At 51.0% G+C, this 26291-nt stretch overlaps 1 protein-coding gene across 4 annotated transcripts in view; it reads right to left on the reverse strand.

Annotated features, from left to right (window-relative positions):
• TMEM181 (transmembrane protein 181) overlaps positions 1 to 26291 on the reverse strand; it is a 73380-nt gene that overhangs the window by 32433 nt on the left and 14656 nt on the right. For 2 of the 4 annotated variants that reach the window (XM_061207075.1, XM_061207078.1), the window contains exon 2: positions 8741 to 8844. In XM_061207075.1, the coding sequence (XP_061063058.1) occupies positions 8741 to 8844 (104 nt within the window). Of the gene's footprint in view, positions 1 to 8740; positions 8845 to 9351; positions 9800 to 18893; positions 19001 to 26291 lie in introns of those variants that run through there. The other 2 variants (XM_061207076.1, XM_061207077.1) reach the window with 2 other exon arrangements.

Here is a 26291-nt window from a genome sequence, read left to right on the forward strand (position 1 = left end):
GGATGTGGGCTCACTAAAAAGAGATTCTGCACTGAAAGTTGTAGCTCAGGTAGTCGGAAAGGACTCTAACAGTCTGATTGGGTGGTTGGCTAAAACGTGGACCAAAAGGTGGTTCCCAGTGAGTGAATTAGAAACGCTGCACCTGCCCAGGTTTAATGCAGAGGAGGGGAATCAGAGGCTTAGGGAGCTGGATTGCTAGGGTGGCTCTGTCATTTAAGACCTACTGGGAGATTCCAGAAGACATACCTTTCACCACTACTGTGAGAAATAAATTTGTGAGGGGAGACCCGAGCATCCTTAAAGAGCTCTATGACTGCCCTTCTCTGCAGGCCAGGCCTCACCATGGGAACTGCAGTCCCTGAGTTGGGAAAACAACATGCAGTAGGAATAACTGGATCCCAGCAGTGGCGGGGCCATGTAAGATGAGGTGGGTGAGCTCACATAATGGACAGCAGAGGCACAGCAGCAGTCAGAATAGCCTGATTCCTGCAGACCTACAGCGTTAGCTAACTGATCATGGTGCTCCTAGAAGTGAAAGACATAGAAAGCCTACCAAATCATTACTTGATCTGCATAAGCAGGAAAGTTCTAGGTCAAGTGAACAACAGCCTAACCTGTATCATAAAAACAGAGAATGAGAACTCATCAGTAGTTTCCAGATTTGAGCCAGTTTACAGACCCAAAGGTCCTTGAACAAAGGGAAGGTTGGGTCCCCTTAAGAAAGCACCCCAGTACGCTGCCGAGCATTTATACTGTCCATCATTCGCCCAAAGAAACCTATAGCCTTTTACCAGGACAAATGCATCAAGGGAAGAAAATCAGACGTTTTCGGAACGACTGGACACTGGCTCTGACCTGACACTAATTTCAGGAGATCCGAAACGTCACTGGGGTCTACCGGAGGAGGGGCCTATGGAGCCCAGGTGATCAGCGGGGCTTTAGCTCAGGTATGTGTCACCATGGGCGCAGTGGGTCCCCAGACCCATCCTATGGTTAATTCCCCAGTTCCATAATGCATAATTTGAATCAAAATACTCAGCAGCTGTCAGACCGCCACATTGGTTCCCTGACTTGTGGAGTGAGGGCTATTATGGTGGAAAAAGCACTAGAACTGCCTCTACCTATGAAAATACTAAACCAAAACAATATCGCATTCCTGGAGGGATTGCAGACATTAGTGCTACCATCAAGGGCCTGAAAGATGCCCACCACATCCCCAGTCGACTCACCTATTTGGCCTGTGCAGAAGCTGAAGCAGGGGGTGATTCCAATTGAGGCTGCTGTACCAGATGGGGCTCCACTGCTTGAGCAAGTCCACACATCCTCTGGTGCCTGAGATGCAGCTACTGGTCAGGCAAACGCCCCTCTCTCCATCCCTGACAGTGAGGTCCACCAGAAGCAGTTTGCTTCCTGCTGGCAAGGCCAGCACTACACCACACCTTCACTGCCCTACCTCAAGCTGTATCAACTCTCCAGCCCCATGTCACGATTTAGCTCACAGAGATCTCGATCATCTTTCCCTTCCACACGCCATCACACTGGCCCATTACATTGATGAGATCATGCTGACTGGACCTACTGAGCAAAAAGTAGCAGCTACTCTGCACTTACTGGTAAAACATTTGGCGTCAGAGGGTGGGAAATAAATCCAATTAAGATTCATGTGCCTTCTACCTCAGTGAAATTGCTAGGGGTCCAGTGGTGAGAGCCATGTCGAGAGATCCCTTCTGAGGTGAGAGATAAGTTGCTGTATCTGGTCCCTCCTACAACCAAAACGGAGATACAATGCTTAGTGGGCCCCTTTTGGATTTCGGAGGCGACATGCTCCTAATCTGGGTGTGACACTCTGGCCTATCTACCTAGTGACCCGAAAAGCTGCCGGGTTGGAGTGGGGCCCAGAACAAGAGGAGGCTCCTCACGGGTCAGGCCACCACGGGAGCTGGTCTCCGCTCGGGTCCCGTGATCCGGCAGATCCAGCGGTGCCTGAAGCACCAACGGCACACAGGGATGCTGTCTGGAGCCTCTGGTGGATGAACCTCAGTGCACGCCCTTCGGGTTTCGGAGCAAAGCCCTGCCATCCTCCAGAGACAACCACTCTCCTTTTGAGAAACAGCTCTTGGCCCGAAACAGACTGAATGCTTAACCACGGACCAACAAGTCACCATGTGACCTGAGCTGCCCATCAGGACCTGGGTGTTACCTGATCCATCAGCCATAACACAGGGCGTGCACAGCAGCACTCCACCATCGAATGGAAGCGGTACATACGTGATCCGCCCGAGCAGGCCCTTGGAAGGCTCAAGTCACACGAGCAAGTGGCCCCAATGCCGCGGCCCCCAATCCCGCGACACTGTCTCCTCCTCCCAGCCCGCACCTATGGCCTCACGGGGAGCTCCCCGCGATGAGCGGCCGGGGAAGAGAAGACGGGGCCTGGGTTCGGCCCGATGTGTGGATGCCGCCCCCCAGTGGACAGCTGCAGAGCCACAGCCCCTCCGTGGACACCCCTGAAGGACAAGGTGACGGAAATCCCCGCAGTGGGCAGAACCTGGAGCTCTGCGCCTGGCTGTTCAGGTTGCCTGGAGGGAGAAATGGCCTGATGTGCAACTGTTTACCAGTTCTTGGGCTGTGGCCACTGGCTTGCTGGATGGTCAGATACTCAGAAGGAACGTGATTGGAAAACTGGTGACAAAGAAATCTGGGGAAGAGGTATGTGGCTCGACCTCTATGAATGGGCAAAAAAGGTGAAGATGTTTGTGTCCCACGTGAATGCTCACCAAAGGGTGACCTCAGCAAAGGGTGACCTCGCCAAAGGGTGACCTCAGCAGAAGAGGACCTTAGTCATCACGTGGAGAGAATGATCCACTCTGTGGATCGGTATCCACCCTGTCATCACCCAATGGGCTCGTGAACAAAGGGGCCACGGCAGCAGGGATGGAGGTGACACGTGGGCTGGGCAATGTGGATGTCACTCATCAAGGCCGACCTGGCTATGGCCACCGCTGAGGGCCCAACCTGCCAGCAGCAGAGATCAGCACTGAGCCCGACATCACACCCTTCCCCGCGGCCATCAGCCAGCGACCTGGCGGCAGGTTGATCACACTGGACCACTTCCATCGTGGAAGGGGCAGTGTCCTGTCCTGACTGCAACAGACACTCTGGGTATGGATTTGGTGTCCAATTACATGGAGCCAATTCTCCCGTAGCCGGTAGGTATACATAGGTCCAGGAATCAAGGAGTGGAAATGGGCATGGCACTACCATTACCCAGGCGACCCACTAGCAATATTTTTGCTTGCTGCTCCCACAGCCCGATGCTCTGCCAGCCTAGAGGTCTTAGTTCCACAGGGAGGAATGCTTCCACCTGGAGACACTGAACTGGAATTAATGCTGCCACCCAGCTACCGTGGGCTCCTCATGCCTCAGAATCGACAGGCAAAGCAGGGAGTTCCTGCGCGGGCCGGGGTGACTGACCCTGACCACCAAGGGGGAAGTGCACCCCTACTCCACACTGGAGGCAGGGAGGAGTACATCTAAGGAGATTGCTTAGGGCATCTCTCAGTATTACCAGGCCCTGGGATTAAGGTCAATGGAGAACTACAACAACCCAATTCAGGCAGGAATACTAATGGCCCAGACTCTTCAGGAGTGAAGGTTTGGGTCATCCCACCAGGTAAAGAACCACGACCAACTGAGGTGCTTGCTGAAGGCAAATGAAATGTGGAACAGGTCATGGAATAAGGTAGTTATAAATAGCAGCTATGAGCACTTGACTAGTTACAGACACAAGGACTTTTTAACTGTCATGAATATTTCCTCCTTACTTTGTCATGAGTATGTCTGTGTGCATAAATACATATACTAAGCAAATACCTTTGTTTTCTTCCCTCTCTTATTCCCTTATCAAGTAACAGAAGCTGTATTATTGACTTTATATCACAGTATTTAAGTTACAGGATACGAAGAAGAGTAAACATCACGCAAGGACCCTACCTGCTCTCCTGCGGAAGGGGTAGTGAGTTTTGGGTTATATGCAGGGTAGTTGTTATCATGTCAGAAGGAACAATGACCTTGTTATTGTCTTTATTTGGAGATCAGGTATGGTTTACGGAGATGTGCATGGATGCCAAGTTGACAGGGGGTGGACTTGTGAGGTTTATGCTCCACGGTGTGCCCAGATATCTGGTTAAACATTATTCTAATTGTGCACTGAGGGTTTCTGGATGAGACGAACATTTGAATGGGTAGCTGAGTAAAGCGGGCTTCCCTCCCCAGTGTGGGTAGGCCTCAGCCAATTCACTGAAGGCCTGAATACAGCAAAAAGGCTGAGTGAGTGAGGAAGAATTTGCTCTCCTTCCCTGACTGTCTTCAAGCAGGGACATCAGTCTTCTCCTGCATTTGGATGGACTTGGGCTCAGACTGGAACTTACACCACTGGCAATCCTGAGTCTCCAGCTTGCTGAATGCAGATCTGGGGACTTCTCAGCGTTCATAATCACGTGAGCCAACTCCTTACAATAAAACTATGTACCTGAATCTATATAAACAGATCTGGTTCTGTTCCATATATACATATTGGTCTGTTTCTCTGGAGAACCTGCTAACGCTAGTGCTCTACAGAAGGAAACGGATATGGAAATCCTAACATGGTCTTTTTCATCTCAGCCTTGGTGCAACACTTTTCATTTCTGCAAAGGTGGAGAAGGTTTCATATAATCATGGATGTTGGTGCTTAAGGAAACAAGAGTGGGCTGAAGTGCTGTGAGACTGGAGACCCAGGAGAATACTAACGCCTCCCTACCAATCTTAAAGGACAGTTGTGAAAATCAAGTAAGATAACCAAGGTGTCTCGTGCTATGACTCATGTAATCGGGATTCCTTGGTGAATTCACGGGGAGAAAAAGGAGAGGCTGGACACAACTGCTGTTGTCACCATCCTCATCTTCATCAGCAGGAGGCAAATGGCACCTAAATAACCACCCTCTCCCCCAGCTTCCTCAGCCCATTCACTACCTAAGCTTCAGTTCAGGTCAAGAAACCAGGCTTTTGAGGCACAACTGCCTCTGGGACAGGTTAAGCCCAATTGTCATTCACACTTTAATGTTAAGTGCTGTAGTTAAATAAACTACCCTCACTGAAAAAGGTATTTAGGAGGGCAGGAGGAACAGACTAAGCAGGCTCCTGATCTCCTACCCCTGGACTGAAGAGACCTGGGTTTCTGGAAACCTGACTTTGGTTCTCCGTTTCCCATCTGTGTGAAAGGGGGCTGGACTGGATGATTTCAGAGGCATTTTCGAAGCTCAGATGGTGATGGGTGGCTCTTCCCCTCAAACAGCACCTGCAGACTACCTCCTGCTCCGGGCATCGCCACAGCAGCCATCCCTGCCCGTGCTCACCGCTATCTCACCCCCTCCCCAGAATCTGCTGCACTGGAACCATTTATACGGCCCGGCTCCCCAATCAGCCAGCACATTCTGGATTCCCCAGCACCCAGGCAGGTCCTGAACACAACTCTTTCAACACAGGGTACATGGTCAAGGCCGCCTGGCGCTGCCAAGCTGAGTGTAGGCCCTGGCTGCTGTGCAGGGCAGGACCAGGGTCAACCCTCCGTCTGCCACCCTCCATGATGGGGCCGTTAGGGGGTGAGAGCAAGTGGGTACAGCTGGGCCAGGCTGAATGGCACTGCACCAAGGTAACCATAAATGATAAGATGGTCAAAAACTGTTCCTCACCTAAGGGAACAGTCCCAAAGTCATTCTATGAAGACACCACCACCGTGATACCAAAACCGGACAAAGACACCACCAAAAAAGAAAATTACAGGCCAATATCTTTGATGAATATAGATGCAAAAATTCTCAACAAAATATTAGCAAACCAAATGTAACAATATATAAAAAAGATCATACACCATGACCAAGTGAGATTCATCCCAGGGTAACAAGGATGGTTCAATATACACAAATCATTGTGATACTCCACATCAACAAAAGACAAAAACCACATGATCATCTCAACAGATGCAGAAAAAGCATTTGAGAAAATTCAACATCCATTCATGATAAAAACTCTTATCAAAGTGGGTAAAGAGGGAACCTATCTCAACATAATAAAAGCTATTTATGACAAACCCACAGCCAACACAATACTCAACAGTGAAAAGCTGAAAGCCTTCCCGCTAAAATCTGGAGCAAGACAAGGATGCCCACTCTCACCACCTCTATTCAACAGAGTACTGAAAGTCCTAGCCACAGCAACTGGACAAGAAAAAGAAATAAAGCGTATCCAAATTGGAAGGGAAGAGGTAAAACTGTCATTATATGCAGATGACATAATGCTATTTATAGAAAACCCCAAAGATTCCACGCAAAAACTATTAGAACTGATAAACGAATTCAGCAAGGTAGCAGGATACAAGATTAACATACAGAAATTGGTTGCATTTATTTACACTAACAATAAAATATCAGAAAGGGAAAGTAAAAAAACAATCCCTTTTAAAATCACATCAAAAAAATAAAATACAGGACTTCCCTGGTGGCGCAGCGGTTAACAATCCGCCTGCCAATGCAGGGGACACGGGTTAGATCCCTGCTCCAGGAAGAGCCCACATGCCGCGGAGCAACTAAGCCCATGCGCCACAACTACAGAGCCTGCACTCTAGAGCCCTCGAGCCACAACTACTGAGCCCGCGTGCCACTACTACTGAAGTCTGCATGCCTAGAGCCCATGCTCCGCAACAAGAGAAGCCACCCCAATGAGAAGCCCGCACACCACAACGAAGAGTAGCCCCCGCTCGCCACAACTAGAGAAAGCCCATGCACAGCAACGAAGACCCAATGCAGCCAAAAATAAAATAAAAATCAATTAATTAATTAATTAATTTTAAAAAAAATAGTCAGGAATAAACCTGACCAAGGAGGTAAAAGACTTGTACCCTGAGAGCTATAAACATTGATAAAGGCAACTGAAGATGATTTAAAGAAATGGAAAAATATCCCATGTTCTTGGATTAGGAGAATTAATATTGTTAACATGGCCATACTACTCAAAGCAATCTACTGATTTAATGCTATCCCTATCAAATTACCCATAACATTTTTCACAGAACTAGGACAAATAATCCTAAAATTTATATGGAACCATAAAAGACCCAGAATTGCCAAAGCAATCCTGAGAAAAAAGAAGAAAGCTGGTGGCATAACCCTCCTAGACTTCAGACAATACTATAAAGCTACAGTAACCAAAATAGCATGGTATTGGCACAAAAACAGACATATGGATCAATGGGACAGAATAAAGAGCCCAAAAATAAACCCATACACCTATGGTCAATTGATCTTTGACAAGGGAGGCAAGTACATACAATGGAGAAAAGACAGCCTATTCAGCAAGTGGTGCTGGGAAAGTTGGACAGCTGCATGTAAATCAATAAAGTTAGAACACACCCTCAAACCATACACAAAAATAAACTCAAAATGCCTTAAAGACTTAAATATAAGACATGACACCATAAAACTCCTAGAAGAGAATATAGGCAAAACATTCTCTGACATAAATTGTAGCAATGTTTTCTTAGGCCAGTCTCCCAAGGCAATAGAAATAAAATTAAAAATAAACAAATGGGACCTAATTAAACTTATAAGCTTTTGCACAGCAAAGGAAACCATAAACAAGATGAAAAGACAACCTATGAACTAGGAGAAAATATTTGCAAATGATGTGACTGACAAGGTCTTAATTTCCAAAATATACAAACAGTTCATACAACTCAATAACAACAACAAAAAAACCCCAATCAATAAATGGGCACAAGACTTAAATAGACATTTCTCCAAAGAAGACATACAGACGGCCAATAGGCACATGAAAAGATGCTCAACATTGCTAATTATTAGAGAAATGAACATCAAAACTACAATGATGTACCACTTCATACCAGTCAGAATGGCCATCATTTAAAAAATCTACAAATAACAAATGCTGGAGAGGGTGTGGAGAAAAGGGAACCTACACTGTTGGTGGGAATGTAAATTGGTGCAGCCACTATGGAGAACAGTACGGAGGTTTCTCAAAAACTAAAAACAGAGTTGTCCTATGATCCAGCAATCCCACTCCTATGCTTATATCCGGACAAAACTATAATTCAAAAAGATATATGCACCCCTATGTTCATAGCAGCACTATTTACAATAGCCAGGACCTGGAAACAACCTAAATGTCCAATGACAGATGAACGGATAAAGAAGGTGTGGAACATACATACAATGGAATACTACTCAGCCATAAAAAAGAATGAAATAATGCCATTTGCAGCTACATGGATGGACCTAGAGATTATCATACTAAATGAAGTCAGAAAGAGAAAGACAACGACCATATGCTATCACTTATATGTGGAATCTAACATATAACACAAATGAACTTAACTTACAAAACAAAAACAGTCGCAGACATAGAGAACAGACTTGTGGTTGCCAAGGTGGAGAGGAGGCGTGAGAGGGTTGGATTGGGAGTTTGGGATTAGCAGATGCAAACTATTACATATAAAATGGATAAACAACAAAGTCCTACTGTACAGCACAGGGAACTATATTCAATATCCTGTAATAAACCACAATGGAGAAGAATATGAAAAAGAATATATGTATATAACTGAATCACTTTGATGTACAGCGGAAACTAACACAACATTGTAAACCAACTACATTTCAATTAAAAAAGCAAACGGAAAACTGCTCACCTCTGATCCCGACGAAGACGGTCAGGCCGAAACAGACGAAGAAGACGACGAACACGAGGACGAAGTGGCGCTTGGAGAGCGTGTACAGCCTCATGGGCGCCAGCCTGCGGGGAGAAGCCAGGGTGAGGGGCGGCAGGGCGAGGGCCTCCCCCACCTGCGAGCCCTCGCCTCAGAGGAGGACCTATTCTCAAACCAGGTGACTCGGCTGACAAAAGCACCTAAATAACCAGTGACCACTGCTGGGGTGGGGGCCATTCCAGTATGTTCTGGGCCTGGCACTCCATGGGGAGAGCCCTGCCACCCCGTGCCGCAGGGGGCCAGGCAAACCCCACCCTCGTGGCAGGAGAAGGCGCTTCAAAGCCCACTCGGGGCACGTTCGCCAGGCCACAGAGCAGGGCTGAACCCCTCCACACCCCCGTTTTCAGCAGCTAGAGCAGAGTCCAGGCGCAGGGAGGGCCCTAACTCCTCACACGCAGATGCCACAGTCAAGCCCGGACTGGGGGTTCCGGGCGCCCCGGAATCATGTGTCCTAGCCGATCTTCCCGCCAGCCCCCAGCTTTGTGTTTCCTGCCCAGGGCTCCTCACAACCTAAGACCCCTCACTGGCCTCACCCGTCGTGGTGAAGCTCAGCCTGGCCTTCACTTGGGGTCTGCTTTTGATGCAACTCCACAAGCTGCTGCGGTTTTCTGCGAGTGACACCGATATGAAAGCGATTCAGAGGGTCCGTCCTAACACCCTAGCATCAGCTCCCTCCGATTCATCCCCACTTCCTTCTTTGGTCAGAAGAAAATGGTGGTGGGGTAGGTCTCACTTCTCTTCTAGAACTCCCTACACCAGGAGCCGGGAAACAAAAGGGAAGTCTGTGAAGGACAGACATAAACGCTGGAGAGTGGCAGGTCCTCAACGCTGCCCCCAAAGGCAGCCCCAGACAGGCTGGAACGCAGGCCCAGGCCCAGCTCCGATTCCCCCGAGACCAAGGGGAGGCTGGCCCCCCCACCCTGTAGCCCGCCAAGGAGACCCAGAACCCCGAGAGATGAGAGCCAGGGGGGCTTTCTGTCTTGCTTTGCTCCCGATGTCCTTTTCTGTGCCCAGCACTTCCTGGTCTGGGGAGCTGAGTGGGCAGGAGGAATTTCTCGTGCCTGCCTCTCAGGAAGGTGACAACAGCCCCCCACCGGGAGGGGGAGAATCGGGCTCTGAACCGGAAAGGGAGGGAAGGCTGTTTGCTCTTGCGGTATCAAGTTCACGGCCGTGTGTACACGCACACCCTCTCCCTTACACGGCCAAGGCAGCCCTTCCCGAGCTGGAAACCAGCTGGGCGGCATCTCAGGGCAAAGGTGGCCCTGAGTCTCTCTGACGTGGCTTTGCTGACACTGAGTCAGCGCTCTCCTGCCAGGCCCGGGTGAGTGGACTTTCAGATCGGCACCCCCGTGCTTCACTGGGTGACGGGACCAGCGAAGAAATAAAGCAACCAGTGTCTTTCCCTCTGGGACTCAGGTCTGAAGGCTGGACCACCAATGACCCCGCTGTGCGTGGGGAGCGAGAGCTCGTGAATTAAGTGGCCTGATCCCAACTCAGATTTTGGACCCTGAAGATCCTAAGAGGCCCAAAGCCTTACACTATTAGAGCCAGAAATCACGTCAGGGAGGAAGTCCGGCTCCTTAGATTTGCACACAGGGAGCCCGAGGTCTAGAGACGGCAGGACTCTTGCCCTAGATGCCACAGCTCTGCCCTCGGCGGTCCCGGCGCTGCCGGAAGGAGGCTCTGGGAAGCAGGACGGAAGCGAGCGGACCCCCCCACCCCAGGAGGGCCTCTGTGGAAGCCGGGTGGCGTGCAGGGCTGGCACGAGGAAGGGCTCCTGTGTCGCTTCCCTGTCCCCTCCTCCCCCTCCCATGAGAGGCCTCAGCACACCCTGCAGAGGGAAGCCTTCCTCGTAGCTGCGCATCTCCACATGGGGCAACAGCGCATGAAGCTAAACGGACGAGATGCCGGGGACGTGCAAACACGGTCAGGTGTGGACAGCACTGCCCCGATGCCGACCTGAGCGCTGACAAACGTGCCACGGGCTCTGCACACCGACACGAGGGAAGCCCCGTGAAGGGCGTGCAGAAACACTCGGTACTGTCTTTGCCACTCTTCTGTAAATCGACAGTTGTTTTAAAAAATTACACAAAGTCATTCATGGCGCCCCCCCCCCCCCGGGCTGCTCCCGGGGTGACCCTGGGGCTCTGAGGGGCACCAGGGGCTCCCCAGCAGAGGTGAAAGCAGAGAACAGAGGGCTTGGAATCAGAGGAAAACAGAATAAGAAAAGTTATATCTAAAATTTGATTTTTAAAACATTATCAACAAAACGCATTATCAATGATTTACTATAAAAGCACAGCTACTCAGCAGGTGAGAAGGAACGCTGAAGAAAGAGGTTTCAGAAAGATGACAGCACAAGATCAAACGCCTGCAGCACACGAACCACCCAGGGTATTTTTCCAATTTTCTCCTCGGGAACTCAATAAAGATCTGTCGTTTCCCCTTCCTTAAAACTTCCACTTCAATCCAATTTATGAGAACCGTTCCTGCTTCGGCAATCAAGCCTCACCCAACTGGACAAAAAGAGACACGAAGGCGGCAAAACAAGCCCCCGCGTGAGCAGGTGTCACCGCACAACCAGCCCCGCTGACCAGGGCTCGCTGGGGACATGGTGGGCCACGGGCCTCGTTTCCTCTGTCCCCGTCTCCCGAGCGGCAGGACACCTCCTCAGGCAGCCTCACGCCGGGGGGACGCTGCAGCCCCGGCGTCCCGGGCCGGGGGCCAGCGCCCAGACTGCAGGACCCAGCTGGCGACGCCTCCCTCTCCACCGGCCTGCTCACGACGCGTCACCGAAAGCTCTGAAGCGGTTCGCCGAGAACCCAGAGACGGCCGGCACCTCGGGCACCGCACCTGATTCCCGACAAATCACAGGCCCACACGGCTGACCACAGTCACAAAACTCCCGGGCGCCGCCGGGACGGCTGGAGAAGCCGAGGCGGCGAGGAGTCACGGAGACCAGCCCGGCCGCCCCCGCGGGCTTCGCCCGGCGTCTCACGCTCGCCGCCTCCCGGCTTCCTGCCCCGACGCGGCACCCAGCGGCTCCTCTGCCTGCGGCCCATCGCACCTCCCTGCAGAACAGTCCAGCCAACCTACAGCAGCCCACAGCCGGGCGAGTCCCCGTGAGCAGACAGCCCTCACGCCCTGTGATCCGGCCACCAGCGGGAGGAGCACCTCTGCTCAGAGGCCAGACTGCGATGCAGAAAAGGGACGCGGCCGACCACCCAGGGGGCTCCGAGCCACCCTCATCTCCTCCTCTACAGTCGCCCATCCCCTTCTGGGAACTCTCCAGCCCAGAGTCAGGACCCCACACTGCGGACCCTCCAACACCCGTGGATCTCCTGCCTCCTCGTTAACGGTCCTTCCGCCTCCAGGACCATCCCCAGCGTCCTGCCTGCCCCGACCCCACTCAAAACTCGTGGCTCCCAGGACACTTTCCCTTAGGAGTCCTACATCCCGTCACGGTCAATAGGTTTAAGACTGAACCCATTAAAAAACAAAATAACATAAACGAAAAACCTGCTTCCACTGCCCATTTCCGGCCTCTCCCCTTTCTCCATCCCCACATCAGGAAACCCTGGAGTCACCTCCCACGTCCGTCTCTCATTCATCCCACACGGCCAGCCCGGAAGAGGTGACGCCTCTCTTCTCTCCACCCCCAGCACACCAGTCCCGTAGTCCAGGCCCTCATCACCTCCCACTCAGCCCCTGCAGCAGCCTTCCAGGTGTGCCTTCCTGTGCGGGTATTACGGCACTGTTAACATGCTACCCCGACACAGAGAGCAACTCGACTGAGTTTAAATGCCTTCCTATGGCCTTCGAGGCCCCCAAATCCACCTCTAAATTCCCACCGTCCTGCATGTACCCTGCGAGAATCACTACCTCCTTAGTCACCGCAGCTGCCTTCTCAGGTAGGGACTGCTAACAGCCCCATGTCACAGATGAGAAAGCTCGGGCTCAGCAAGGTAGGTGACCTACCCTAGATCTCAAAGCAGAGGCTGCATTCAAACACAAGCGTCAGACTCCAGGGCTTAGGGCTTAAATTCTATAAAGCTTCCCACCGTGGTCAAGCCTGGGTCTAGACTAGCCCATTTAGGTACTGCTCTCCTGATCTGAAATGCTCTCTCTTCTCCCTACCAAACTATCCAAATCAGACCCAGCATTCATGGCTCACCTGTGTGTCCCACCTTCTCCATGAAGCTTTCCCTCGCTTCTCCACCTCTCATGGCTGCCCAGGCCTTTAAACCACTACAACATGTGTGGCCTGCACAACATAGCTTAGCGCTTGAAAATAAAGCATCAATCTACCCACATGGACACCAGACAGACACGTGGTGTGCACTCAGAAAACATCTATTCAACTCAACTTTTATTAGTTTTCTCCAAAGTGTTCATGTAGTTCCCTCAAATTGGTGGTGAGATGCTAGGGAGCAGGGAAAGGGCTCCCCATTTCCCCATGCAACCTGGCCAGGTCAAGCACAGCTGCCGATGCAATCTTCTACCTAGATAACCACGGCAGGAAGACTTCCTACAAAACCCTGCCAGCTCATGATCAGTGTCTCTCTTTTTCTTCTCTTGATGGGTCCCATACATCAGTCTTCCTCTCCAGGTCCATGGATCTTTCCACACTCAGGCATCTAAAACACACACTCGAAAATTCTGGTCTCTTTGGAGCCCCCGTGCCCTTGGAAGACCTTTCAAATGCAATGGAACAGACTGTCGCCTTGGCACCAGCTTGTACTCTTTAGGTTCCTTCTAAATTAATCTCAATTTTCATGGGTAATTTACAATATCACAGACACATTTCCTAGAGAAACTAAAAACACATTTCTTGGAAAGTCAACGCCCAAAATTGCAGCTTTAATCCAAATCACTGTAAGCCCTGCCTTCCCTCCATGATGCATATTCATAACCACTTCCAAGAGACCGCTTCCAAGGAAGGTGAATCTTTGGAGCCATCAATTCCCATGACAGAATGACTGGAAAACTATTCTGTAGGGCTCTCCATAGGCGAGCACCATCTTCACCTTACTGGGGCTCCTTGGCATGATGCTGCTCTAGGCCTCTCTTCTCTACTCTCACTCCCCAGGTGATCTCATCCTGTTTCAGGCTTTAGAGACAATGCACATGCGAGCAATTCCACATTCGTATCTCAGCCCAGCTGGACTCTGGACTTCCATGAAAAGCCTACTTGACATCTCCACTTGGCTATCTGGTAGGCATCTCAAGTGTGACGCATCAGAAACCAGACCCCTGACCTCCCACTGAGGTCACACCTTTGGTCAGACGCCCCTTCCTTCACCGGCCAGCGGGAAAGCCCGTGTCCCCATTAGGGCCATCGAGCACTCCCGACAGGCCGCAGCCAACACTCCTTTTCCCACTAAGCACTTCTCCCTCCCACGCAGGTCTCATAGGAGTTAATAAAGCAGCACTAGAAAGAAACTGTAGGGGAGGCAAGCACTCGATGAGCCTCTTTATGGGCCTGGAGCAGAATGACCATGAAATGGACAGAACTCCGGTGAGCAGAGAAGGCGAGAAAACGCCTCGAGGTGCATCTCTAAGCGATGCGGAGAGCAGGATGGGAGGAAACCAGCACCACAACCTCTGCCTTTGATGGAGCCCCAGGGACAACCAGCATGCAGCCGGGCAGGAGAAAACAGCACCAGGGGCTGCAGGGGTCTCAGAATCACGTTGTGTTTTTTGGTTTTTTTTTTTTAAAACCAAAGCAAGCACTGACAGATATTCAATCTGAAGACTTCTTTCCCAGAAAAATGCCATCATGGATCTTGTCCAATTTTGACGCATCTTCATGACACCACAGAATTACATATTTTGTCTCAGCTCATCAAGTCACGGTACAGCAGGCAGGTAAGACTGAAACAGTTTCGAGATTACAAATTTTGCTGTTTGCTCACCTCATACCCAGATTTCCCACTTTAGAATTAAAAAATTAGAGTCTGGGCAGTGGAAAGGGATTTTTGATCTCTCAGTCTGTTCTCAAGTTTTAGTTAGGATTTTATTTTTCTCACAATCTGTATAAAAATCATTTGTCTCCTGGGGCCCAGAGCACTGGCCTGGTGCCCGTCAGGCTGGGTTCAAATCCTGGCTCCCCCACTTCCCTGGGCAACCAGGTAACTTCTCAGGATGTCAGCATCCTCGTCTGCAAACCAGAGACAGGCAGAATGACACCCACAGGACCAGTGGGAGCACAGATGAAAAATGAAACACTTAGAACAGTGTAGTAAGCACAGAGGAAGAACTCAATCGTGTCAGTTATTAATAGTAATGGTTGTGCTTTTCCCCTGTCCCCCTTTTTTTTTTAATCTCAGTTTTCATCCAGTCGATATCCCTGATGATCCACTGTGTAAAATGTCCCCTCCTCTGGTTCAGAACCCAACCAACTGCAGGAAACGGCAGGAGGGGTCAGTGTTCCCTATGCACCTACTTGGTACCCAGCCAGGTGCTTCCCTGTGAGGCAGGTATCATCAGCCCATTTTATATATGGGAAAATAGAGGCTGGGGAAAGTATACACCCGCTGAGGTCCCGGTCAGCAGGAGACAGAGGTGGGATTTGAAACCACAAGGTCAGGGGTGGAAAGGAGGCCCACCACTCTCTCACTCTTTGGCCCCCTCACCAAACTTTCCTTTTTAAATAACCCACCATTTAATGGGGTTTGCGAGGGAGAAACTCTGAGAAGAAGGACAGAATAGGAATTCTGAAATTTCAATCAACCCACTTGAATATATCACAGAAAAATTATCTTTAGTTATTCAAAAAAGTCATTATACAAACATTCAAGGCCCAACGACCTCAAAAAGTATTTTAATGAACGATGGTCTAAGCTCCTCAAGGAACCACGAACTCATGTGTATCCTTGCCAGGCCGCAAGCCCAGTGACTCACAGCCAGGAGCGCGTTGGTCAGGTCATCGAATACCCTTCCCATGGCAAACAGAACAAAGAAGCCGGCCACATGCTGGGCAGCACGGCCCGCTGGTTAAGAACTCGGGCTCTGGAGGCCGACTGCCTGGGCTGGAAGGCCCCTGCCACCACTGACCAGCAGCGTGACCTGGGGGGAACAACGTCACCTCCCGGGGCCTCTGGTTCCTGAACTGTAAAATTCAGGAAACTGAGGGACCCCACCACCGAGGGCTGCTGTGACAATGAAGCGGGTTATGACAAGGGAACCTTGCTAACACTCAGTCAGGGCCAGCTGTTACTGAGGCAGGGGAGTATATCGACCTCAAGACTGTGGGCCCTGGAGCCCACTGCCGGGCTTCCATCTTCTGTGACTTACTAGCCATGACCTGGAGAAACGCACTTGACTTCTCTGCACCCCCGTTTTCTCATCTGTAACACTGGGATAAGAGAAACTTCTCCATGGGAAGGGTGGTTATGAGGCTTACGTGAAATGACGTACATGAAGTGCCACAGCAGTACCTGGTACACGGTAAACGCTATGTCATCTTTCATTAGCTTTAGAGATCCTTCTGGCTCAGAAGAAAAATTATCCTAAGGGACGCAATCCTAAACAACTCTACGGCTGCAGGACCAGGATTCTGACCCAGGTCTGCTGTCTCCTCAAGCACCAGGACACTCAGAAGGCCTGGGCCACAGCAACCACAGCAGGACTCCACTGTGCTCATTTGTGCCACCCCTTCGCTGCTGCAGAAAAGAAGTCTAAACAACACATTTCTGCACTTAAATGCACCCAGGATGAAGGAGACATGTAAAACACACTCTTTAAAAACTGGCTGTAAATACCAATCAAGACACACACAAGAGGCAACCTGATTGAAGTTTGCAGAGAAATGTTAGTTGACAGCAAAGAAACAAATAACCTGAGAAATCTCGGCCAAGCAGGGACCACGCAGGAACAGCTCAAACAGGTGTTCTGTTAGTCACATTTAGCAACTGATTGAGACACGCCCTACCCCATCCTCCCTGCCCTGAACTCTCAGCGTCTCTTGCTTCTCTGGCATCATCAGAAAAGGAATGGAGTTTGCAGGAAACTTAAGCATAAAGTTTTTAGAACTGGGAACTCTTTTTTTCTGACTGGTTTTGGTGGCAATCTCTCCTGCCCTCTTGAAAAGAATAGGCTGGGCTGCACCCGAACAGGGAGGTCAGTGCAACAGACCTGCATGAATCCCCCAGCCCCTAAGCATGCTCCTGCAGGCCACTCTATTCTCTTCCAATCTCCCCCAGCCCGTTCTTTCTCCTGGCTTCTCTTCCCGCTCCTGTCACTTCTCACCTTTGTCGCCACGGGACTCCGTGTCACATCTGCCAACAAGAGCACTTTGACCCTACCAGGCACTGAAGTCCCGTACACGCTTCAGATTTTCAGGCTTTTTTTTTTGTTTTGGTAGGATGTTTATTGGCTGCCAAAGACTTTTTGTGATTTGCAGGTCCATGCTGTTCTGAGTGCTGGACGATGGTCGCTGGCTGACCTCCAGATAAGCACACCCCCGGCCCCTTGCTCCACAGGAGAGCATCTGCACGGCCTACCCTCCACGGGGAGAGCAACTCGAAGACTCCACTCAAGTCCTTCATTCAAACTGTGGTTTTATAGCTCCTCCGTTAGTTACTGGCTCAGCCTGGTCTACTTGGTTGTCAAGTAACAGAGCACAGGACTCCCGCAGGAGACATGGACTGCAGTCAGCTACCACCCACACGGCTTCAAACTCTCTGCCTCTCCACGTCCTGGGGAGATCACGCCACCACACGCCACCCCGGCTGCCCTGCAGTGCGGGCCCAAGGAGACTCGGAATGCGAGGACCTCCTAAACATGCTACGTGTCACTCCGCCACAAGGTCACAATTTCACGCAGCATTCCCAGCGGTGCTATTCACATATACCACAAATGAATGGCGCCGCCGGAGCTGGACAGAGGCAGTACTGCTAGCCTACCTCTGTCTAGGGTTTAATTAAAAGAAAGACCTCTATAACACCCATCTGGGACTGACATTTTGTGCAAGTCAGCTTTCCTATGTTGCGTTAAAGTGATCAAGTCCGAAACTTCTACAGAAGCAGGAGGAAAAACCTTTCCTTCCACCACACGTGTTTGCATTCAGGCAACACGCCCAGATCTTGCGTCTCTATGTCCACACTCAGAGAAATCAGAGGGGTCTACTGCAAACCTCTAAAACCTCAAATGCACAGAGAAACTCACACAGTCCCGTCTTAAGGCCTTCAGTTGTGGGAACCTGCCCGCCAAACCTCTGGTCACAGACACTGCTACACGCTGCGGAGACTCCCAGCAACCCTTCTCACCACCTTTTGCAACTCAAGTGCTAAACTTCTTTTTAATTCTCTCTCCTCCTTTTCCGGATGTCCCCTGAGGGGCACCCAGGTGACTCTGTTGCATCAAAAGCAAGCTTTAGGGATGGCGTCCATGGGGCCCTGGACAGGTTTTTCCTCATTAAAACCCCTGAACTTCACAGAAATAATAGGTCTGAAGTCCGCATATTGTAAAACTCATAAACCTCGGTATCCCCGAGATCTAAAGAGGCTGCAGCAGGCTCCCAACGTGGCAAAATCATCAGAAAGCCAATGGAGAGCGCCTCTCTCTACCTGGCGCTGGGCTCCATCACAAAAAGCAGTAGGGCGCTCAGGGCGCTTTTCATAAGAGGTGACGAACAGGGCCACTGCCCGGAGCAGGGGGTCACCACCTTTCCAGCGGGGAGGCCGGGCGGGGGCTCCGGGAGGGACAAGCCACTCCTCAGCCATCTCCTTGGAGCTGCCCTGGGGAAGGACGGGGATCACCCGGTTCTCCGGGAACGAGCAGGGCCAGTGCTGGCCTCGCAGGGCCTTCCTGAGATGCACTCGGGCCAAGGCCCGCCCTGGATCCCTGACCCCGTCTCCGCTGTTAACTCCGGCCGGGCCGGCAGGCCCGTGGAGGGGCCCCTGAGCCGAGTCACCCCCACGAAGCCCCGGCTGCGCCCCGAGCTCCACGTGGGCGGGGGGACCCCGCGGCAGGGCTCCCGGGAGCGGGACGCGGGAGCCCCAAGTCCGGGCCCGGGCCCCCCGGGGGACCCCCGCCCCGCACCCCGTCACGCGCCGCCCGGGCCTGCACTCACGGTTCCATCGCGGGGCCCCGGCCCTCTGCGCCGGGCGGGCTCGGGGCACAGCAGCCGCGGCAGCCGCAGCCGCAGCCGCAGCCGCAGCCAGAGCCGGAGCCGGAGCCGGAGCGACGGCGGGCCGGGAGCAGCCGGCTCCCTGCAACTCGTCAGAGCCCGATGCTCGGCCGCGGTCACGTGCGCGGAAGCGGCTCGCGCGGCGGGGGGGGAGGGGCCGGGGGAGGGGGCGCCGGCCGGGCTGGCCGGGCTTTGAGGCCGCGGGCAGGGGCCCAGCGGCGCGTCCACCTCCCCTGCGCCCCCGGGAGCCCCGAGGCCGCCCTGGGACGGGGGTGGGGCGGGCGGGGGTCAGACTAGGGTTCACAAGAGAATGAATGAAGGACCTCTCACTCCTTGTCCCTAGCCGAGGGGACAGCACGTTAATTCAATCACCCTCCTGCATCAGGGCATGAGAAAGGCCGTGGGAGTCCATGAATGCCCTGCCGTTGTCTGAAAGACCCCTTGGTGTCTGCATTTTTCTGGGGGAAGGATCTATAAGTTTTCATATTCCCAAAGAGGTTTGTGACCCCAAAGATGTTAAAAGCCAGGGCAAACCTCTGACACCCCCAAGTGATGACGACAGGAGAGCCTTCCCAGCTCTTTCCGGTAGCTTCTCCCGCAAACCTTTTCTGAATTACAGCTACCATAGCGTGCAGATTTTCCGTCCGCTGTGCAAGCGCTGTCCCTCAGGAAGGATGTGAGGTGGAGGCAGGGCAAAGCAACAGCCCGAACCCTAGGAATGACGAAAGACTATTTCTCGAGTTTTTTTCACACACTCTGGAGTGGGGAGGAGAGGGTGCTTCCTGACAAGACCAGGGAACACAAACGCCAGTAGCTCTGCGGACAGGGGGCAGCAGTGTCTAAAGGGGCAGCTGCCACTCAGCGCTTTGAGAGCGCCTGACTTCAAATATGACTTTTCGTGTGATATCCTTCCGATTCTAAAATGTTCGAAACTAATTCAAAAAAGATTTTAAACTCTGAGGGTGAAAGCAAACACATTTGCTGGCGGCATTTGCCCAGAGGCAGCCGGTTTGTACCACCCAACTGAAGCAGGATTATCTGATATAGAAATGCCTGCTCTGAGGACTGTGCCAGCCACCTCACCTCCCTGAGACATCCCCACAGATCCCTTGCTGTTTTCCGATGACTGCAGGTTTTAAAAGAGGTGACATCTTTGAGGCCCAAACTGCCTCCTGGTAACTTCTCCAGGAAGTTGGTCCTCCCTTGAGCTGCGGCCCAGCATCACTTCAATCACTCTTATCCTCACTTATTTGTTCTTCCAACATTAACTGAGCTCTCAGTGTGGGCCGGGCACGCCTCTCCGCTCTAGAAACACAAGGTGAATACATGGGCAAGTCCCTGTCCTCCTGGGACTAACCTTCTAGTGGAGGACACAGCCAGCGAACGAAGAATAACCAAATAATTCCACAGTCATCACTGTGATGGGAAAGGAAACGGATGGGTGCTGTGAGGTGTCTGTGACCAAGGGAGGGGACCCATGTATTCTGGGGCTCGGAGGAAGCTGGTCTGATCATCAGCCATCCCTCACAGGACACTCCTCCACGTCCACCTCCAGGTTCCCCTCCTCTGAGCATGCTGCTGTTTGGCAAGCTCCCTCGCTAAGCTCAGAAGGGAACATGTATCAGGTGAGGCCTGTATCAGCCTGAGAGTGAGTTCGTCCTTTGGCAGCTTCAACCCATTGGGCCCATTATTCCATTTTCAGGTCGTCCCCTCAGCTGTCCACTCAGGTTCATGCTCTTCAGTGAGGATAACCAGCAATTGCTGAGCACCTGCAAAGCCTAAGGCCTGAGCCAGTGAATTCTCTTAACAACTTGATGAGTTATCAGTGGTCTTTGTCCTCATTTATAGCTAGGAAACTGAGGCCTAAAGACGTTACCTGATTCTCTCAGGAACTACTGATAAGAACCCAGCATGACCTGACCCCAATGTGGGACCTCCAATGTTGGTGTATCATGCACTGATGAATGTGATAGGGATATAGTGAACAGCTGAGGTCGGATGCAAGTGGGCCGCCAGCTGTAGTCTCTCTAACCACAGAGATACTCAGATGCTAATAGACCACCATCTGTAGTCTCAAACCACAGAGACACTCAGCCCACATTTATCAACTTTGTTCTTATTTTAAAACCTTCTAAAATCCAGTTATGCTATGTCCACAGTATACCCCAGTAATTTCATTTAATTGGGAAATTTGACCCATGGGTAAATGAGGATATATGTATTTGAAACCCTGCCTTGCTTCAAAAAGGATCAGGATGTTAGAAATAAGATTGGCCTGACACCACTTATTCTTAGAAAAACGCTGCTCATATCTAATGTTCACTTCATTTTCTAAGGGCCAACAAACCATCCTTTTAAATAATTACCTTCTAGAACTGGACCAAAGTCAAGCCCACCAGTCTGCAGCTTGCTGACTCCCACTCACAGCTGTTTTTCAGAGTTGACCACAACAACTCAAGAGGCCCATCTGCAAATGCTGTGATACCCTAGGAAATCAGCTGTCTGTTCCAAGAGACGTGAACTCACTTCCCAATTCAGCAACTGACATTCATCTAGCATTTTGTAGATACACTCTCGTGATTTCCTTGCCTATCTTATTAATAATAATCAGTAATGGCTAACACTGAGGACTCATGCTCCAGCTGAGCACTGAGTTAAGAAACAGAAACAACTTATTCCAGTTCCCCCAGCCTACTGTCTTACCTGGGGCTGCCACAACAAAACGCAGAGCGAGAGGCTTACGCAATAGAAGTCCATTTCCTCACAGTTCTAGAAGCTAAAAGTCCAAGATGCAGGTTCTGGCCAATTTAGTTTCTGGTGAGGGCTCTCTTCCTGGCTTGCAGACAGCCACCCTCCTGCTGTGTCCTCACCTGGCCTTGCCCTAGTGTGTGCTGGAGAGAAGAGAAAGAGCACGAGCTCTCTCCTGTCTCTTCTCACAAGGACATAACCCTGTCAGATCAGGGCCCACACTTACGATCTCACTGAGCCGTAATTACTTCCTTGCTCCTAATACAGCCATGCTGGGGGTTACAACTTCAACATATTGAACTTTGAGGGGATACAAACATTTGTTCCATAACCCTCCTAAGTGGAAGATTTCTTAAAAAGAAAAACTGACGTACATAGTACAGTGAATATGGAAGAATTCAGTGTCAACAACTCTAACTGCCTACTCTTTCTTCCAAGGCAGGAAAATCTCAGTCTTGACTTTCCCTTAAGCATGATGACAGTTGATGACGGTTCATGTTAGCAACATCTCTCGGCCTGTGGTTTTGACAGCTCCTGGACAGTCATGTCCTGCTGACTCATCTTCCGTGCAATAAGCCGCTTCCATGAGCGGCTCAGTTCTCTCCCCATGCTGCCTTCCCAGGACCGCCCCACCCCCATCATTTGAAGGAGGGCTCGCGCCTTCCCAGCCCACTTGTTGCATCACACGTGGGAACTTACTTCTCATTGTCTTATCTGCTCCTAAGAACTGATCATTAGAAGCAAGGGTCTACAGCAATCCCACTACTGGGCATATACCCAGAGAAAACCATAATTCAAAAAGACACATGCACCCCAATGTTCATTGCAGCACTATTTACAATAGCCAGGACATGGAAGCAACCTAAGTGTCCATCGAGAGATGAATGGATAAAGAAGATGTGGCATATATATACAATGGAATATTACTCAGCCATAAAAAGGAACGAAACTGGGTCAATTGTAGAGCCGTGGATGAATCTAGAGACTGTCATTCTGAGTGAAGTAAGTCAGAAAGAGAAAAACAAATATTGTATATTAACACATATATGTGGAACCTAGAAAAATGGTACAGATGAACCGGTTTGCAGGGCAGAAATTGAGACACAGATGTGGAGAACAAACGTATGGACACCAAGGGGGGAAAGCGGCGGGGCCGTGGGGGGGTAGTGGTGGGATGAATTGGGAGATTGGGATTGACGTATATACACTAATATGTATAAAATGGACAACTAATGAGAACCTGCTGTAAAAAAAATAAATAAAATAAAATTCAAAAAATAAATAAATAAATGGCAAAAAAAAAAAAAAAGAAGCAAGGGTCTAACTCTTATTGGTTCAAATGCTTTCTTTTGCTTATCAAGTTCAGTAGCACCAGGAGCACAGAAGTTCTGCCCAGCACTTATTGACAATATAAGGCTATTGCTTTTGCTTTATCATTGTACTTGTTCCCATTATTTATTGTTGCATGACAAACTGCCCTGACATGTAGTAACTGTTATAGTTATCTATTGCCACATAACAAATTACCCCAGGACTTTGTGGCTTGAAACAGCACTTATTATCTCTCAGTTTCTGGGGGTCGGGAATCTGGGTGCAGCTTAACTGGGTCCTTCGGCTCAGGCTCACTCACAGGCTGCAGGCAAGGTGTCAGCCAGGGCTGAACTTTCCTCAAGGCTCGACTGGGGAAGGATCTGCCTCCAGGCTCACATTATGGTTGTTGGCAGCATCTGGCGGTCACATGCAGTTCCTTGCCACGTGAGGCAGCGTACAACACGGTAGCTTTGCTTCCTCTGAGTGAGCATGTGAGAAGAACCAGAGAGAGTGAGAGCTCAGTGGAAGTCAGTCCTTTGTCACCTAATCTCACAAGCAAGATCCCCTCACTTTTGCTCTATCCTTTCCTTTGGAAGCAGATCACAGGTCCGCCCCACACTCAAGGGGTGGGGATCATGCAAGGGTGTGAATACCAGGACGTGGGGGTCAGTGGGAGCCATTGTAGATGGCTTGAAACAGCAGTTGATTATCTCTCATGGTCTGTGTGTTGACTGAGCTCAGCTGGGCAGTTCTTGCTGGGGGTCTCTCTCGAGAATGCAGTCAGATGACATCTGGGGCTGCAGTCATGTGAAGGCTCAACTGTGTGGGACATCCAGAATGGCATCTCCACTCTGGTGGAGGCATGTCTGGTGCTTGAGCTGGGATGGCTGGAAAGCTGGGGGCTGGCCAGGCAGTCTTCCCTCCATGTGGCTTCTCCACATGGCTAGTTTGGGCTTCCTCACAGTCTCAGGGAAGTCGGACTTCACACACGGTAGCTGGTTTCTCCTGGGACAGATGCTCTAAGACACCTAAGCAGAAGCTGCAGGGCTGCAATGATCTACCCTCAGGCGTCATTCAGCATCTCTACCACCACATTCTATTGGTAAAAAGGGAGCCAGAGCCAGCCCAGATCCAAGAGCAAAGGACAACAAAAGAGCATGAATCCTGGGAGGAGGGGCTCTTTGGGGTACCATCTTTGGAGACTCGCTACCATAGTCTTGAAGTCCACAAACGAACATGTTTGCTTCATCTCTTTTCTTCGTCTCCAAAGGTAAGATAACTATGCACAGAACTTTTGGAGTCACTTTTAAGTTTCCTACTGTGCTAAAGAGTTTACATTTATATTATCTCATTCTATCCTCTAAGCAACCATTAAAACAAACACGCTCGGGACTTCCCTGGTGGCGCAGTGGTTAGGAATCCGCCTGCCAGTGCAGGGGACGCAGGTTCGAGCCCTGGTCTGGGAGGATCCCACGTGCCGCGGAGCAGCTAAGTCCGTGAGCCACAACTACTGAGCCTGCGCTCTAGAGCCCATGAGCCACAACTACTGAAGCCCGTGTGCCTGGAGCCCGTGCTCCGCAACAAGAGAAGCCACCGCAATGAGAGGCCCGCGCACCGCGGTGAGGAGTAGCCCTCGCTCGCCGCAACCAGAGAAAGCAACGAAGACCCAATGCAGCCAAAAATAATAAATAAACTAAATAAATTTCAAAAAAAACAAAAAAAACCAAACACGCTCTTTTGCCTCGGTACCTGTGGTACGTGCAATAATGAAGACTAGTGAGTCTGCCGGTGCCCAGCCCTGCTGTCTCACACACAGCTCAGCACAACCCTTGCTCAGGGCCCCCAGGTGCTCCTATTCACCGGGAATTAGTGTCCGTATACCACACCCTTCTCTGCCTTTGGTAGTTTGAGAGTTTCAAGTATCAGTCCCAATTTGTTAAACTGAAACATGTCTTTTATTCTCGACCTCTGAGCAGTGCCATCCCACCACCATCTCCTGTGACTTCACTCTGCTGACCTTTATTTGTCCTCAGCTTTCCAGGGCCTGGCACCCAGCCTGGTACAGAAAGAAAACCGACACATGTACTGAACAAATGACCCCACTGGATTTGTTATATGACTGGTAATACACCAGTGTGTTTTCTAATAGTTTAAGAGAATGGGGTACACCTTCCCATGGAAGGAAAGGAAAGGGGGTTACAGGGCAGTGAATGTATCCCTTGGAGGCTGTTTGTCTTCCGGCTTGAACAAATTGCTGGTCCTGGTTTTCCTGAGACTTTCCCGGGTTTAGTACTGAAAGTCGCCTGTCTGGGGACCCCTGAGTCCCAGGCAACCCAGGACAGTTGGTCACCCTACTTCTGGCCCGTATTTTTTTTCTGAATTACTGGGCAATTGTCTTAAGGTTTAAAGAATGTCTTAGCTTGGATCCCTCAAAAACAGACCCTGAGGCCAAAGTTTCCATGTTAACTTTATGGGGAACAGGTTCAATCTCTGGGAAACAAGGAGGGGAGAGAATGAAGGGCAGCAGGGACACGGGAGGGTAAATTCAAGGAAGCGCAAGCTGCCCACAGCTTCCTGACCAACACAGCTGGTTGCTCGGTCTTCCAGGATAGCTCGAGAGGGACAGACAGACACTACCAGGGTAGCTCCGGAAAGGCAGACAGAAACTACCATGTCGGGAAGGAATCTGTTGGCTCTGTCCTGCCATCTGCCTCCCACGGGTCAGAGTCTGACCTACACACCCGGGTTATGTTCTGGGCCCCCGCAAGTGGCCACCAGGGAGCCAGGGCCTGTGGGCACCAGTCCAGTCAGTGTGGGATGAACCAGCCTCCCTGCCAGTCAGCTCCCAGGGCTGCTTAGTCTGTGGGGTGGAGGAGGCAAGGGCTGGGAACCACGTGAACGTTCACAGGATGGCTCAGGTGAGGAAGCAAGGTACGGGGCCACAGTGGGGGTGGGATGGGTGGATATTGGGCAGGGCCCGGCAGATCTGGGGACCTGTCAACGGGATCCCCCCCCACCCAGTACGAAGAGGTGGCGAAGGCTGAAATCGTTGTTGCAGATGTTGGGGAAATGAGCAGCCTGGGAAAACCTAGCAGGTTTGGGGGGCTTTGTTGAGGCCCCAGCTAAGGCCCATGACCTCATTTTTTTTTTTTTTTTGGCCACTCCAAGATGCATGCGGAATCTTAGTTCCCCGACCAGGGATTGAACCCGTGCCCCCTGCAGTGGAAGCGCGGAGCCTTAACCACTGGACCACCAGGGCAGTCCCCCGTGATCTCATGTTAA

The sequence above is a fragment of the Eubalaena glacialis genome, chromosome 12, assembly GCF_028564815.1.
Source record: "Eubalaena glacialis isolate mEubGla1 chromosome 12, mEubGla1.1.hap2.+ XY, whole genome shotgun sequence".
Lineage (NCBI taxonomy): Eukaryota > Metazoa > Chordata > Mammalia > Artiodactyla > Balaenidae > Eubalaena > Eubalaena glacialis.